Raw genomic sequence first — 18,040 nt, 5'->3', positions numbered from 1 at the left:
AGTGATACACCTTTTTTTTGTTATTGATTATTTGACTGAGGCTCATAAGTGTAGTTGTGGTGGCTGCGATGTAAGCTGAGTGTACAAGTCCGTTTCTCACCCGGTTGTACGCGTTGAATATATCAAAAACAAAATAGACAAATTGTATGTACCATATATATCTATATAATATTAATAATTCAAAGTTACCTTTTTTTATATTATTATATTAATTTTTAATTTCCACTTAATTAGTTCCTAGGGACCTTGTACCCGAATGGCCGAGAACTGTTGTCATCCATGAAGAGTCTCTTCGTTGAATTCGTTCTGTAGGTCTTTGTCTCCTCTTTGGTTACTACACGATGATCTTTTGTCCGCACAAAGTTCATCGACGTCAAATGAATGGGATCTGTTTTTTCTAGAACCATTTGTTTAATTTTCTCAAAATTAATCAGCCGAGAAGCACTGTATGTTAAGGCGATCCCTTTCACCTTACAAACATGTTCGATACACTGCTTCGTCGTTGACCACACCGAGTATGCGTAATTTTTCGGCCCGCCCGAAACAAATTCCGTGATGTAGGAACCGATACCGTAAGCCTCCAGCTCATCGGTCATGTCCCCAATGAATTTTCCAGTCGGGGGATCTGGAAAATGGCTGCTTGACACATAGATAACGGAATCGGTGTCGTAGTATAAAACTCGTGTATCCAACATCTCTAGATATTCGTACAACTTCAAACGGGCCTGTGCTGTAACAAAAGCTGCAATTACCACATTCACAGTAGGCAGAGATTCCACAGCCTCGTCGGCGTACTCCCAGTTGATTACAACAGTTTGTTCATTCACAGGAGTTATACTATTGACATTCTTCGACGGATGCGCAAGGAGATCAAAGCATTCCTGAGGATCGTTGACGATGGTCGTTTGTGGTTGGTTTTCACGTTGTCCAAACTTTCCCCAGAACGAATTCAACATTAATTTGGCGAGGGATCGAAGACCAGGGTTATTTTCGATGCGTTCCGGTGTTAGCTTCACTTTTTCAGCTTCTTCAAAATCCACCAGATATTGTTGTTGTTTCACCACATCGTTTATGCAATCCGCGGGCCAGCCGGAGGCTTCCTGTTTAATTTTGATGAATTTATTCATCATTTCTGTGAATAAACCCGGCTGACCCGCCGCATGGTTGTATTGACGCGTTTCGTAGGTCCACACTTCAAACACTTCCACAATCCTGTAGCCTTTTTCCAATGCTTTCACGACTTCTGCAATTACCCATGTCCCTGAGAACAATCGTTCTTCCTCTGTATGGCAACACTCACGCTGCTGTGAACTTTCACCACAGCTGTTGCAAAGGGCGAACATTAACTTTCCCTTCATCCTGACAGGGAGAACGGGGTGGTACAACTGCGCGGGTGGTAAAATTTTACATTTCACCATGCCATCTACGGTGGATAAATCAATGTCCCGGGCTGCAGATCCTACATAAATTGTGGGGTGTCCTAGAGGAAATCGGCCGTACTTGCACACAAAAGGGTACAACGAACATACATCGATGTATTTGATGCGCTCACCCTCGTTACATTTGTAGTATGTAACAGTGTTTCCGGTTCGACCTCCATAAAAACCGTCACGAGGATTCAATGGTGTTGTTGTCAACACGGGATGGTTTTCGACAAAATCACGCACTTCACAACTCTGTTTTAATAATGCGCGGAAGTTACATTCCCACATTTCGATGACTTCAAATCCCAGGTTGCGAAGTCGAGTCGTTTTAATGGTGGTGGCCTCGTAACGATTTCGCATGGTATCCATTTTACCTCCTCCAATCGATGTGTCTCGGTGAAATTTGAAACAGCTGGTGCATCCATGGAAGTAACAACCGTGAAACTCGAATACCTGACGCTGCTCCTCGTTAAAACCGTCAACTTTGAGTCCTCCTCCTACTAGGTGTTCTCGACCTGTACCGGCGTGGTGTATGGTGATTCCTCGTACGTTCTCCTCCCACAACAACCATTGTAAAGCGATAACCGATTGATTATCAGCCAATCGGTAACCACCACGGGGAATAACGGCGATTGTATCGGCTTCCAGATAGTTTCGTGCAAACACCTTATTACACGCTGATGCTATTGTTGTTGCTTCGGTGAATGGACAAACCTTACACTCGTTAAGAAGCATCGACCTAAATGAAAGACAGGCTCTCATTAGTATTTCAACGTCCGACTTGCAATATGCCACGATTTCCTCCTGGAAATTAAAAACATCATTCTGATGCTCTTGATGCCAGTTTAAAAACGTATGTCGGTCCTCGGGCTTCATCTGATTCGGACCGTAAAATTCAGCACATGCACACACACACGCACACACACATCCACAATTGCTGTTGTTGTTGTTATTATTGTTGTTGCGTTTTCTATTATTTTGTGTTAAATAAGCAGTGAGCTAAACTATTACTCAGTCTTATTTGAAACATTGTGAGAGCAATGTCATATATATTTACTCTTACAAGTACCAGCCACATATTAAATATCGATTTTGTAAATCCTATTCAGTTGGATCCCGAAGTACAGTACGGGCTCGCCTTAATTGGATTTCATTCGTACAACAGTATTCCGAATATTGATTCAAATTGTAATACGTTTAACTACCGGAACATAGCCAATCGTATCGGATATATAGAAATCCCCGAGGGTGCATATGAAATAAGTGATATTGAAAAATATTTACGAAAGAGAATTATTCAAGATTCCATTGAAGACGAGTTAGCGGAAGGAAAGATTTTATCGATAAAACCTAACCATAACACCCTCAAGTGCGAAATATATAGCGAAACACTTGCAATTGACTTCAGCACACCGTCTTCTGTTGGGAAATTGTTGGGTTTTTCGGCAAAACTTCTAGAAACAGGAACACTTTACGAATCTGACTTACCTGTGGATATAGTAAAGGTGAAAACATTACATATCGACTGTAACATTACCACGGGTGCATTTTACAAGGACAGACCGACACACACCATCTACGAATTTGCATTGGACAGCAACCCTGGCTACGCGATTGACGAAACGCCAAGACATATTATCTATCTCCCCGTAGTGAACAGAAATCAAATTTCAAACATTTCACTGCAGATTTTGGATCAAAATTTTGAACCTGTTAATTTCCGAGGGGAGGAAATTATTATCCGATTGGAATTGAAAAAGCTCACGTAAAATGGGTTTGACTTTCGATTACTATAATTCGGACAACAACAGTACAAATCCATCAGTATATGAAAAACCGTCATCGTGTGTGAATCAGCTTAATTATCAACAGCAAAAGAAGAAACAGAAGCAGAAGCAGAAGCGCAGGCCGAAGCAACGTTTGACTCTAGACAACGTATTGTTTTTACAATCACTGGGTTACAATGTCGTTGTACAATCAGGTGTTCGAGGTCTACCGCAAACCACGGTACGACGAAACAATTCAAAAAATGGAAACTCGCACCTATTACCCATACATAAAATCGTTCAATAATAATGACGTTATTGAAATCTCCATAAACCAGAGGGATTCCCGGGTACTGATGCACGAGGCGGCAATTGTGATTGAAGGGGAGCTGAGAAGAGATGGAGGTGAAGGTGAAGTTTCACTGGTCAACAATGCTGGTGCATTTATGTTTGACAATATCACGTACGAACTAAACGGAAAAGAAGTGGACTCTGTTCGTACACCGGGAATCGTCTCCACAATTAGAGGATATCTTTGTTACAATCAAATGGATAGCAATATTTTGAGTACGGCAGGATGGTGTTACCCAAACAATCTAGTTACGACCAAGAACAAGTCAACGTTTGTTTTAAGAATACCACTGCATCATCTGTTTGGTCTATTTATCGACTATAAACTAGCTCAATTTGGCAAACACACCTTAAGATTGGTCAGAGCTCGAAGCGATCTAGATGCTATTGTGTGTAAATCCTTGAAAGATACAGCGCCCACCTCAGGTATCATCAAAATGACCAACATTTGTCTAAAAGCACCCATTGTTGTTCCAAATGACATGCTGAAAATAAAATTGTTGGATTCGATAAAAAATGATAAACCTATACTTTTACCATTCAGAAGATGGGAATATCATGAACTGCCACAATTAACAACTGGATCAACGAAGGAAATTTGGGGTGTGAAAACATGTACAGCTGTGGAGAGTCCACGATTTGTAATTGTTGCTTTTCAATCGGACAAAAGAGAAAATGATTCGGTTGATACGACCGTCTTTGATAATATGCACGCCTCGGAAGTACGGGTCGTGTTGAACGGTGAATATTATCCAGCTGAACGACAGGGTTTGAATTTTGCCAAACACAGTTATACCGAATCGCATTACAACTATACTCAGTTTTTTAACAATTTCAAACATGATGCATCCCAAGTAAAGCAACCTCTACTCGATTATTCAACGTTTAAGGATAATACCATATTTGTTATTGATTGCTCCAAAAGAAATACAGCACTGAAACTGGGTACTATAGATGTTAAATTGGAAATTGAATCGAGGGTCGCATTTCCCCAGAAAACAAAGGCATATTGCGTAATCGTGCACGATTGTGTTTTGGAGTATCTACCGCTAAGTGAAATTGTACGCACTGTGACTTAAATATAAGTTGAATATCGGCATCACAATGTGAATAGAACGAGAAAATATTTCATTGTGTAAACACCACAACGTCCACAACACTAGTAAACACATGGAATCCAACAAGCCTGTCGACGTCGACGTACCGGCGGACAACAACAACAACAACAGCAACATCAACAAGAACAAGGAAAGTGAAAGTATTGTTGCAATGAATTGCTGGCGGGATGTTTTCGAAAATCCGTTTAGATTTAGAAATTTAAAATGTAAACCTGTAGTTAGAATAATTACACCAAGAAATGTATTGTAAAATTAATTGTGTGTACGAGTAGTAAAAATATCATAATAAAAAAAAATCCTAAAAATGACAGCAGTTTATCATTATCGATTCGACACAGGGTCGTAAACATCCTTCAACCTGTTGTGGTTGATAAGATTGCAACCACTTGTTGGGTGGGAAAAATATTTTGAGAGAAAACTATTTTAATGTTTGCCTAATGATTATAATCAATCCTAAATAGGGTAGAGCCGTTTATCATTAGCAGTTCGACACAGGGTCGTAAACATCCTTCAACCTGCTGTGGTTGATAAGATTGCAACCACTTGTTGGGTGGGAACAGTTTATCATTAGCGGATCGACACAGGGTCGTAAACATCCTTCAACCTGTTGTGGTTGATAAGATTGCAACCGCTTGTTGGGTGTGAAAAATATTTTGAGAGAAAACTATTTTAATGTTTGCCTAAAGATTATAATCAATCCTAAATAGGGTAGAGCCGTTTATCATTAGCAGTTCGACACAGGGTCGTAAACATCCTTCAACCTGTTGTGGTTGATAAGATTGCAACCGCTTGTTGGGTGGGAACAGTTTATCATTAGCGGATCGACACAGGTTCGTAAACATCCTTCAACCTGTTGTGGTTGATAAGATTGCAACCGCTTGTTGGGTGGGAAAAATATTTTGAGAGAAAACTATTTTAATGTTTGCCTAAAGATTATAATCAATCCTAAATAGGGTAGAGCCGTTTATCATTAGCAGTTCGACACAGGGTCGTAAACATCCTTCAACCTGTTGTGGTTGATAAGATTGCAACCGCTTGTTGGGTGGGAACAGTTTATCATTAGCGGATCGACACAGGGTCGTAAACATCCTTCAACCTGTTGTGGTTGATAAGATTGCAACCACTTGTTGGGTGGGAACAGTTTATCATTAGCGGATCGACACAGAGTCGTAACACATAAACCCTTCACCTAAATTATATTTTCATATTTCCGTATTTGTAATGAATTTCTATAAATTAATTAACCGTCTATATTTAACGTTTAGTTTCGAAATGTCATCGGTACCGAGCTCTTCGTCGCCGTCGTCGTCATCGGCGCCGTCGCTGTCACCGATCATCAAGTACACCTTAGAAAAAATTGCAGAATTTATTCAAACGTGTATAGATCGGGAAAAAATCAAGAGACTTGAACTGTATAAAAATAAAATTGAGAAGGTTGTTAATGTGCGCGAGATTTACACCGAATCTTCTGGTACACATTTTGAATCATGTATTTGGGCTAATCCAACGACTGTCGAGGGACCCGATACTTGTGAATGTTTTTACATATTCCGTGCAGTGTACGAAAGCAATCAACTGATGGGTTTAGACGCTGAGTTGTCTTCACACATTACCGCATCATCACCGTCCTTATCTTCGATGTCCGATTCTTCAGAGGCAATAAATCCATCACACTGTCTACAATTTTTATGTAAACCAGAGAGTTTCGATAAACTTATGATATGTACAATTGAAATGTTAGGCATTATAAGAGAGTTGCTCAAGAAATAACAATAAATTTTTTTTTTGCTGTAAATTTATCTTTTGTTTTATTCCTTTGTAAAATACTTATATACCTAGTCAAAATTTTAAACTGCTTCAGTGTAAGACAAACCAATCATGCAGTACATACAACAACGTCAAAAGTTACCCATTGAAAATCTAGATTATCTTGATGACGAAGCAGCAACAGGTGTAAAAAACAGAAGGCATGGTGAATTGTTACCCAACTCATTCAGAGCTCTGTTTATTGGACCTTCAAATTGTGGAAAAACAAATGCACTACTGGCTTTAATTTACGATCCGAACGGAGTACGTTTTGAAAATATTTACGTATATTCAAAAACTCTGTATCAGCCAAAGTACAAACTGCTCGAAGCCGTTTTAAATCGTGTCAAAGGAATAGAATATTTTCAGTTTAGTAACAAGGATGAGTTGATTGAACCGTCGGAAGCTAAATGCAATTCGGTATTTATATTTGACGATGTTATATGTGAAAAACAGAATAAAATTCGCGAGTATTACTCCATGTGTAGACACAAGAATATCGATGCCATGTTTGTAGCACAAACATACACCAGTGTATCCAAGCAACTCATTCGCAAATTTAAAGTATGTGTACAACGAACATGTGTCTCCCGACATGGCGTACGAACGATTCAAGGAATTGTGCTGCGACTGTTGGAGGGAAAATTATGGTTGTTTAGTGATTATTAAAGATTTTCCTCTGGACAATGGACGCTTCCGAAAAGGATTTGATCAATATATAAAAGTGTAAGTTTAACATACAACGGAAACAGTCGTGACAATGTCGTCAAACAATACTCAGGTTATGCGTAAAATCGATGAATTATCCCGCAACATACGAAAAAAATACCAGTTACTTAAACAAGACAAATTGGATAGTGAAGCAGTGTTGGGTGAACTATTTACCCCAATCACCAAACCATTAACTGAATTGACGGCCAAATTTAAAAATTCTGCAAAACAGACCACACCAGCAACAACACAGCAAAAGTTGTACAGCGACCCACCACAATTGAAGAAAATGGACGCCGATGACGACGATGACGTTTCCAAACAGTTAGAATCTGTAGATGAAATTTTTTACGATCCGGAACAATCAACTTTGTCCAAGAACAGTAACAGTGATGGTTCATATGACAGCACAAACGACATGTCGACTATCGTCTACACTCCTTTGACTCGTTCATACTTGGACTTGTATTTAAATGACTCTAAAAATAGGGAGGTCGATAAAACGTACGGTGTAAAGTACGATGTAGAAACGGAGCGATGGTTGATTGGAAATTCTGAAATTAATTTCGATACCGAACTGGATCGTTTTACAATTGGAGGTCGAACGTACGACGGCCGAAAAGGCATTTACGAGTTGTTGTTTAAAAAAAGACCCGTTTTTTTTACAAGACACGATACAAAAGCGTATTTAGAAATTTTAAAGTGTACTAATGTACATCGAAGAAATTATGCACCTAATGGCTCTATAAGAGGCACGAATACGCTGAAATACAGAAAAGTGATTAAGCCGCTTATGGAACAATCAAACAAGGGCTCATCAACTGGCAATGGAAGTAGAGGAGGAGGAGGAGGAGGAGGAGGAGGAGGATGTGAAGTACAGCGACAACAACAACAACAACAACGACGACGGCAACAACGACGAGTACCCTGTAATACGTTGAATAAGCCCATCGAATACGTTTATTGGGATGATGTAAACGAACTGGTACAACGTCTAAAACTATTGGTTTCGTCAAAACATGCCGGAAATAACGCACATGACAATGAGATTATTTCAATCATTGAAGAACTAAAAGAGAGTGGAATAATAAATTAAAAAAATTTAATGCATTTTAATCAGTGTAAGAATGGGGCTGAACAAGTTCGGACAGTCCTCACGCAAAGAGTTCACCAATAAGGATCATAAAAATTGCAAACCCGTCTTACTACCCTTTGAGTTTACTCGAGACGGAAATATTGATTGTAAAAGTCGAAAATTGTGTAATGTCTTGGCAGCCACGAACCTTCTCGACGCAGTAAACAAGGAATATGTAGATAAAAGGTTTGAGGATCATGAATACGAAATAATTGTTATAAAAGAGAGATTGGATAAAACTGTAGAATGGATATCATGGCTCATGAACCGATTAGATCCAGCGACACAATCAGATAATCAGTAAAGTGTGAGTGAAACCCTTCAGTTGACAGATGGCTAAACAGACTCGACATGGTAGCAGCAACAACAACAAAAACTACAACAATCGCAAACACCACAACGATAAAATTGACCTGGTAAATGAACTACACCGACCGATGCGTATAAATTTTCCAAGAAGACAAACCGTTGTTAAAGGATTGGATGATTTGTGGCAATCAGATCTTGGAATATTGGACAAGTATGCCAAATACAATAGAAACTATAAATACATACTGGTTGTGATTGATAGTTTCTCAAAGTATTTATGGGTGGAACCATTAAAATCTAAGACGGGGACCGAGGTGGCAAAAGCATTTGCAAAAATACTGACGGACAGACGACCGAAAAATCTTCAAACTGATCAGGGCACAAAATATTTCAACAGTTCATTCGAGCGACTGATGAAGCAGCACAACATAAATCATTACAATACGTTTAGCAGCAAAAAAGCAGCGATGGCTGAACGTGTAATACGAACAATAAAGGAGAAATTGTATAAACATTTTTCACTGAATGGAGAATACAAGTGGCTAGACGTAATTCCTAAAATAGTGTCGGATTATAACAATACAGTGCATCGAACAATTAAAATGAGACCGTCGGATGTGAACAAGGAAAATGAAGAACGTTTATACAGAGATGTGTATGCTGGCATTAAAATATGGACGGGACAGGGAAAATTTTCCGTCGGTGATTTTGTACGAATTAGCAAAGCAAAACATGTGTTTGAAAAGGGATACACTCCAAACTGGACCGCTGAAGTTTTCAAGATATTCAAAGTGGTGCACAGCAATCCGAGAACGTACATATTAAAAGATCTTGAGGGTACTATAATCAATGGTGGTTTTTATGAACAAGAACTGCAAAAGACAAAACACCCTGACCTGTTTCTAATCGAAAAGGTTTTACGTAGACGGGGTAATTTATTACTCGTCAAATGGTTGGGATATAAGAAAGAAGAATGGATTGACAAAAATAACGTTGTAGAGTAACCTGTAGAGACATGTTGAGATCTGTCGAGACCTGTTGTACAATTTTCTGGGGGTTAGTTGGGTGAGATTTCGTTATTTGTGTATGTGTATGTATGTTTAGTAGAGTTTCAAAACTCGGTCCGTGCAGACTAAATAGTGAATAAAATTGTAATAATATATAACGTAAAAAGAAAAAGACAACGAGATGAACTTTACGGACTCTTGTGGAACAACAATTGTGGATATTGCGGAGCAAGGCATCAATTACAATGCCGAGTTGGATCGCATGTGGAGGAACTTTCAAGTAGAGATTCAAAAAGAAAAACATCTTTTGTTTTGCACCACCCACGAATTCAGTCATGTTTGCCAATATGAAATTGAGTGTGGATTAAGTGTTGTCAGAGACTGTACATCTGTAGTTAGAATAGTGAACACCTGTGAAGATGAAACCAACGTGTCCTTTGACATTGAAGAATGGATAAACTTTATTCGAATTATTCAGAATATTTCAACTGAGCAACCGGAGGAGATGAGCAGTTTATCAGTTACATTTCAAAAAGTGTCCGAAGAAATTTGTTTATCATACGATCCGATATTTAATTGTGTAAATTTATATCGAGCAGACAGTTGTGTACTTTTACACAGGTGCGACATTGAAAATATTATTTTGTTAAATGGTATAATATGTAGTATAATAGAAATCTTGACAACGGCATTCCCCTCTCCTTTTCTTCCTCTTCATACCGATAATTGTTTGTAATTGTTAGAATATGTACGAATGTTACATTAATAATAATTAAATTTATATTGTAATTATTGTAGGTTTATCAGTTTAGTAATTATATTTGTAAAAAATATTATCCATTTTGTGAAATAAATACTGTATACTCTATTTCATTGTTTTATTTACATACATTTTAATTTACGACTAGGGTATTTTTATTGTGCATCATTGTCGTTCATTCAAGTTGAGATTTGATAACTTGTACAGACAAGTTGGATTTACTCTGTCAAGTCACGCCTACTACTACCACCACCACCAACACTATTTTGTGATTATTGGTCGGGAGGGTGAGGGTGAACTTTACTTTTTACATTTTCATTCTCATCGCTGTCATTCCATCAGTGGCAGCTTTACCATCACCATCATCATCACTATCATCATCATTAATCAGGGTAAGTACAAATAATTAATAACTTTTGTATAAATGTATGTTATATGAATATTTCTCTAAGCAGTGAACAGAAACATGGATTTGCAACAAATCAACGCTGTAACCGATCAGAACAGAAAACCCATATCCAAGCTGACCAGTCTACAGGAAGGAGAAGGTCATTTGATACTCGGGATGAGGATAGTGAATGGCACATTCGGTAAAAGTGTCATGGTGGAGTTGGAAAAAACTGTAGTGTTTCTGCCGAATCGAGCGACCCATGTACTGGAGGCCAACATCGAGAAGTTTGAACCGGAAAAATACTTGCTTGTATTCACAGGTCAGCAACTCATTGGTGGTTACTCCAAGCCACTTGCCACATTTCAAATTGTTACGAAATAATAATAAACATTATACATTATATAAATACACAATAATAAAATCATAATTATAAATTAATTGCATTTTCATTCACTCTTGCGTCTTCCTACGTTTTTTGGCCTGAGGTGGCCCACGACTCATACACTCGTGACGTCACTTCTACGCTTTTGGTCTGAAGTGGTCCACGAACAGGTAAAATAAACAAATGCGCGCATACGCGTCTTCCTTCGCTTTTGGACTCAAGTGGCCCACGAAAGGTGCGCATGTCATACACTCATGACGTCACTTCTACGCTTTTGGTCTGTGGTGGTGGCCCATGACTCATACACTCGTGACGTCACTTCTACGCTTTTGGTCTGAAGTGCCCCACGAAAGGTGCGCATATCATACACTCGTGACGTCACACCTACGCTTTTGGTCTGAAGTGCCCCACGAAAGGTGCGCATATCATACACTCGTGACGTCACACCTACGCTTTTGGTCTGAGGTGGCCCACGACAAGGGTGGCGCTTGCCCACATACCGACAAAGGCTATAAACCATCACAAACAGATGAGTGGCGCGTGCCCACATGCCGACAAAGGCTACAAACCGCCCCAAACAGAGGGGTGGCGCGTGCTCACTTGCCGACAAAGGCCAGCAACCACCCAAACAGATGGGCGGCACGTGCCGACAGGGTCGTGACGTCACTCCTACGCTGTTCGTCTCAAGTGCCCCACTGGCGCCAGAGGGGAGGGGGGAGGCGTGACGTCACACCTACGCTGTCTGTCTCAAGTGCCCCATATTCTACTCACCTCTTGAATGTTTATCTTTCTTTTCAGTTATGTTATACCTTATTGCACGGTAAAGTAGTTTTTCTAGAAAAATACTACTTAATATGATCCCAGGTTCCTATAATCGCGATTATAAGATTAGCAACTAAGCAGAATGAAAATACCCCAACATGCCCAAGTTGTCTAATTTATCAGCAAGTTGTCAAAACGTGCGTGGTGGTTACTAGCTCTCAAGAAAACGTTGAGACACTTAAAATATATATGCACTAAAGTAGATGAAAATTTCATCAAAATTACAAATGATAGAGCTAGATTGCAAATTTTTACACAGAAAATTGTCATTTGAATTTGTTTATAAGTTGTGTTGTCATTATTTGAACTTGTCATCTAGACATGAGAAATCTGAATAAATTTTGACATAAAATTAGCAAAATTAGAAAGATTGGTATCTTAGTGTTGTTTGAGGGTGATAATCCAACCAAACGTGAAAGAGAGAAATTCAGTACCTAGTTGAAATTTGCCGGTCACTACTTCTTGCTTAAAAAATCAACTACGTGAATTATTTTTTGATTTAAAAAGGTGACATGTTTAAACAGTTACAATAATAGCAACCTACTGTCCGAAGGTTCCGATTACGAGTCACTGAAATCAAATCAGTTGTAGATGTCTCGACGACATTTATTTTCCGTCAAAAGAATACTGCCTGTGAATCTGACAGATAATTAACATGTGAATAGAAATTGTTTTCATTAACTTTATACTTAAATGCAGAAATATATTTTGCTACTAAGAGAGGTGGGGGATGAAATTGAAAACAAGTAACTTGCCTGATGTATATACACATAAATAAAATTTTAATTAATTAGTACAAAATTAAACAAACATTTTGGAGTGAGTGTTGTATTGAGTGACATTTTGCAATCTTTCCTGTTTCAGTTGCAACGAAGGGAGATATGTTAATCAAATAAGAGAAAATAACATTTATGTTACTAAGGTTACGTCACCTAATGATGTATGTCAGCCTGTCCAATTATAGGCATGAGTTATGGTTAATTCAATTAAACCTAATTCGAAATATGTGGTTTGGAAACACGTTGTCTTCTTTCAAGTAAATTTGATTTGATCTTATATTGTATTAATATTACATCAAATTGTGGTTCAGTTATATTTTTTGTTATAATTCTGTTTGTTTGTATCCACAGTGTCAACAAATTGATAGAGCAAAGAAATGTCGAGATGAGTTATAATAACTTTAATGGTAGAACTGTTCCAAATCAATTTCATCCTTATATTTCTACTTACACAAAATGACTATAAATGGGGTTCCCAAATATTTAAATATAATATAACTTTCCAAATAAAACTACTTTGTTTACGTTTTGTGGTTAATTTAATTAATTTTAACCTCCAATTAGTTAGTGGAAAGAAGTACTTAAAAGATATATGCGATATAATTTATGAAACACATTTACTGATTACAGTACAGATTAAATTTTAAGGAAGAATTACTTCGGCACTATTCTAAAATTATAATTAGAATATACAAGCTTAATTCTCATATGTACGATGAGTTATAACGTAGGTCCGTACTATCGAAACATGGGACTCGAGATGGCGATGTGTGGGACAAGAATTGAACTTCTATCCAATAGTATTTTTCTTACTACCTCGGCTACGCCTCGGGCAATATGGCGCGCAGGGCAGGGATCCCAAACTTTTTTCCCGTGTAGTGTATACTATTTTTCTTACTACCTCGGTCGAAAGTACGTATTTTGCTCCCCGGTTCCACTACAGAAAAATACTATTTCTTATCGTGGAACCGGGGAGCAAAATACGTACTTTCGACCGAGGTAGTAAGAAAAGAAAATTTCGACACGAGGCGGATTCAGGTAGAGGCGTTACTTACCAAAATCGATACCTGGGATTTCGTTAATGGTGAAGTATCAAAGCCAGTTATATGTCAGGGTGACACAAAAAGTGAATCAGCGCCTAAAACGTGGATGTAAATAAGATAAAAAGGTAAATGCGGACATAATCCTGTGCATAAGCCCATCGGACCTCAAGAGTATCAAAGGAGGCGAGATTTCCAAAGACGTATGGCTTAAATTGGAGTCAATCCATGCTTCAAATGGACCGGCACTATTGGAACAATTATTTTATATATTTTATATATAATATTTATTTAAGTATAAATAAAATTGGATAACGATAAATTACCCACGTGGTGTGACATATGTCAACGAGGTAAACAATCAAGGACATCCTTTACTGACAGAGAAGTAAGAAGTAAGCAGTTACTGAATATTGTTCATTCAGACATCTGCGGACCAATGCGACTCAGAACCAGTGGTGGATCAAGGTATCTTCTAATATTTAGGTGTATTTTCTCATGTCAAAAAGAAGATTTCTTGAAAAATTTAAGGAGTACAAAAGAACTGTCGAAAAACAAACTGGTAATGAAATTAAGAGAGAATTAGCTGAGAAATTGAAGATCAAAGAATGCTAAGTTTTTTTTGGAATAGAAATTAACCAAAGCAAGAAAGGAGTAACACTTAAACAAAAAAAATATGTTTTAGAGAAATTCAGAATGGTAGATTGCAATCCAGTTAAAACACCCTATGACTGCCACTCAAAAGTTAACAGAGATTTAAAAATGTTCAAAGTCCCCACACGATACAGAGAATTAATTGGTAGTCTAATGTACTCTAATGCAGCCGATCAAAACTGGGGCTTTACAATAATTAGCTGTGTCTTTCTGACAGTCGAACCTGGATTTGAGCCGATTTTTCAGTTTCTTATTTCACGGTTTTTGTCTCTTTATAGGAACTTCTTCTGAAATGGAACTGGCGAAGTGCCGTGTGGTCCCAATAGGACTCTGAAGCACTCGAACTTCTTGCAGGCACGCTTGCTGTTTTCGCATTTCATGACCGCTAATTCAGTTATTAAATTGTTTATAGTACGAAAACCAAAACACAATTCAGTTGTTTCTTGGATTGGTAACCATGATTATGCGATTATTGCTTTCGCATAATGTCTTGATTGGCATTGTCAGCACCAATACATTCCGCTGACTTGCCAAGACTCAGCGGTATATCTGGGTCACGCTTTACTGGTGTCAATAAACTATTGTAATGTTTTGTAATATCAGACTATAATTAAAAGCGTGACGAAGATCAAGTAACAGGACAGAAGTGTGTGAACTACAACAGAGGTCACGAGTCGCCCGGTGGATACCAGTGAACCCCAAGAGCAGCCCTGAAGATGGTCCCTTACTTATTATTGTAAGTTAGACAATTTGTAATGTGTTTTTTCTATATAAACTATGAATAAAATTGTATTTATTCTGTACTGGTGTTTATCTGAGCTACTCCCCAACCCCCAATAAGTCACGGGTGTGACAATATATTATAAATAATTATGTTATATATAGCTGTAAATCTTTCTACTGAATAATTGGGGGTTGAAAAAATCGACAATGTGTCGAAACCATTTTATAACACCAAACTAAATTATCGACTTAAGTTAAACTAAGTAATTTTATTTGTAAAGTTAAGTTATATTTAATTATTTGTGAATCTCATTTATAGTCTTCCAGTGTAGGTTGAAATATAAGGATGAGATTGATTCGAAACGGTTCTACCATCAACAATATTATAACAAATCGAAAAATCATCACGATATTTCTTTGCTCTGTCAATTTGCTGACACCGTGGATTAAAAGGAATCGAATTATAAGAAAAGATATAACTGAACCACAATTTGGTGAAATACAATATAAGAATCAAATCAAGTTTTGCTTGGGAGAAGACAACTTTGTTCTATATTACATACTTGTGACATATGTCATAAGGAAACGTAATCTTAGCAACATAAATGTTATTTTATTTTTTGACAAACAATTGGTTGCTATTGAAACTTGAAATAAATGTCGACGAGAGATCTGCAACTGATTTGATTTCAGTGACCTTCAGGGCACGTAATCTAAACCTTCAGACAGTAAGTTGCTATTTTTGTAACTGTTTAAATATTTCACCTTTTTAAATCAACAGTAAATTCACGTAGGTGATTCTCTCAGCTTGAATAACTGAGCGACAGATTTCAACTATACACTGAATTTTTCTTTTTCAACATTGGTTATCACCCTCAAATAATATACTAATCTTTCCATAATTTTATATCGCAAATTATTTAGATTCCTCATGCCTGGACGACAAATTCAAATAATATCAACACAACTTATAAACCAAATCATAAAATAGTAATTTCTATTTTACAATTTTCTGCGTAAATATTGATTTGCAATCTTTGTTCGGTTGAAACTTATAATTAATGGCTTTATCATTTGCAGTTCTGCTAAAATTTTCATCTACTTTGGTGCATATATATTTTTGGTGTCTCCATATTTTCTTGACAGTATGCCTGTTTTGACAACACACTGACAACATCGAGAACTAAAGATGGAGTATTTTCGTTCTGCTTATTCGCGATTCTGATCATAGAATGAAGGTATTTTATACTTCCAAACATCGCGGACCCTTGTATCCTATTAAGCACTATTCTTCTAAAATATCTGCAATAATAATAATAATAATAATATCATAATTGAAAAGAAAGTTAATGCTCCTATAGACATTCAAGTAGTGAGACACAATTTACTTGCTTTACCTATATGCTCCATATTTGCTTTAAAAATATGTTAAAATCGTGGTAGTAACTCTCCATATGCGATGGGATGTACATGGAGTTCTTAGGATGCTTTATTTAAATTTGCCATCTGTAAAAAGAAATAATTTTTGAGGGTATTGCAAATATTATCTTCAAAAATTGATTGAATAAATCATATTGTAGAAGAGATTGAAAAACACAGTGACCAAAGGTTTTTTTGAAAGAAGGAAAATAATGGAGCGATTTTTAATTAGGGATGACTCAATTTGATTATACGGCGTTGTAGTACACTGATTCAGTCAACCAAAGGGGCGGTATAAATAACAGGATATTGTACACTAAATACTCTCTGTACTATGTAATATTGTATAACTTTGATTAACTTTTGATATATATACAAATCGGAATTCTTTTTTACAGTTTCTAAGACATCTTGGTGTTTTGATAATATATCATATGCCTAACTTTACTTAAATGAATTTTAATATGAATTTTAATATGATTATATATTTTGATTCAGCAAAATTAAAGCCCACGGGAATTTTTCATGTGACTTGATTTTCGAGAATTTCATGACGAATTAACACTATTTGAAATCAGAGCTCTAAAATAGATATATTTCGTTATTAATGTAATTGTCACAATATTCCGCCTTGATTAACTGCAATAAATTATGTATCTAAGGGAATCCAAATTTAAAAAACAATACAACACTTATTGTAAATTAGCAACGGTTATTTACAATTGTTCCTACAACTTAATTTGAAATATTATCAATTTCAACATTCAAGAGATGCTGTGAAACTTGAGAACACTAGGTATCTCATCATTCAAAAACTCAACAACTACATACACACCATCAATTTATTTCAGATGTAATTCATAACACATAATTTCTTAAAAGAGTCAAATTTGATGATTAACATCAATGGGTTGAATTTAAATGGAAAATGTGTAGGGTTTAACATAATGGTTAAGGCTTGAGTAATACCATATGGAATAAATAATGAAATTATTTACTAACAATTTCTTAAAACAGGAGAATAAGTTTTTGAGAACTCTGGACCTGTACGTTTGTTTTGACAACTGACTGACAACTGATATTTCAGTTATTTCATTTTGCTTGTTGGTCGATTTTATATTGGCGATACCAAATATAGAAAGATGATATTCTAAATTGTCGAGAGATTCTGAACACATGATTCTATAATAATAATGACGGAGCTATCCTCCTGTGACAGTTAACAGTGAAACATTCTTCTGAAACAATTTAATTTACAATGCGAAAAAACATCTTATTATTGAAAATAAAGCTTACGCTATAACAGAGTCAAGAATTGAGACACAATTTTCTTAGAAAAGCATTTATTTGGAATACCGATCAGACATGTGTTAGATGATGATATTCTTCCAGGTAAATAGAAAGGAAGAATGTATGAATATTGAATGTGTTTCTTTTGTTTGA

At 36.9% G+C, this 18,040-nt stretch overlaps 2 protein-coding genes and 2 long non-coding RNA genes across 4 annotated transcripts; 2 read left to right on the top strand and 2 right to left on the bottom strand.

Annotated features, from left to right (window-relative positions):
* Positions 1–230: 230 nt before the first annotated feature.
* LOC126264864 (uncharacterized) lies at positions 231–2,939 on the bottom strand. The gene is made up of 2 exons (XM_049964499.1): positions 2,913–2,939; positions 231–2,228 (listed from the first exon to the last, which is right to left on the bottom strand). The coding sequence occupies exons 1-2, from the start codon at positions 2,937–2,939 to the stop codon at positions 231–233; spliced, it is 2,025 nt and encodes a 674-aa protein (XP_049820456.1).
* Positions 2,940–3,194: 255 nt separating this feature from the next.
* Positions 3,195–5,005, top strand: LOC126264854 (uncharacterized). The gene is made up of 4 exons (XM_049964448.1): positions 3,195–3,359; positions 3,406–4,594; positions 4,656–4,799; positions 4,998–5,005. The coding sequence occupies exons 1-4, from the start codon at positions 3,195–3,197 to the stop codon at positions 5,003–5,005; spliced, it is 1,506 nt and encodes a 501-aa protein (XP_049820405.1).
* A 213-nt stretch (positions 5,006–5,218) lies between these two features.
* LOC126264220 (uncharacterized) lies at positions 5,219–5,958 on the bottom strand. The gene is made up of 3 exons (XR_007546984.1): positions 5,756–5,958; positions 5,510–5,666; positions 5,219–5,263 (listed from the first exon to the last, which is right to left on the bottom strand). It is a non-coding gene; the product is annotated as an uncharacterized LOC126264220 (long non-coding RNA).
* A 4,064-nt stretch (positions 5,959–10,022) lies between these two features.
* On the top strand, positions 10,023–11,216 carry LOC126264208 (uncharacterized). The gene is made up of 2 exons (XR_007546967.1): positions 10,023–10,779; positions 10,843–11,216. It is a non-coding gene; the product is annotated as an uncharacterized LOC126264208 (long non-coding RNA).
* The last annotated feature ends 6,824 nt before the right edge of the window (positions 11,217–18,040 follow it).

The sequence above is a fragment of the Aethina tumida genome, chromosome 1 (genome assembly GCF_024364675.1).
Source record: "Aethina tumida isolate Nest 87 chromosome 1, icAetTumi1.1, whole genome shotgun sequence".
NCBI classification, from domain to species: domain Eukaryota; kingdom Metazoa; phylum Arthropoda; class Insecta; order Coleoptera; family Nitidulidae; genus Aethina; species Aethina tumida.
The sequence above is the reverse complement of the archived record's forward strand: the minus strand, read 5'-3'. Positions and strand labels throughout refer to the sequence as shown.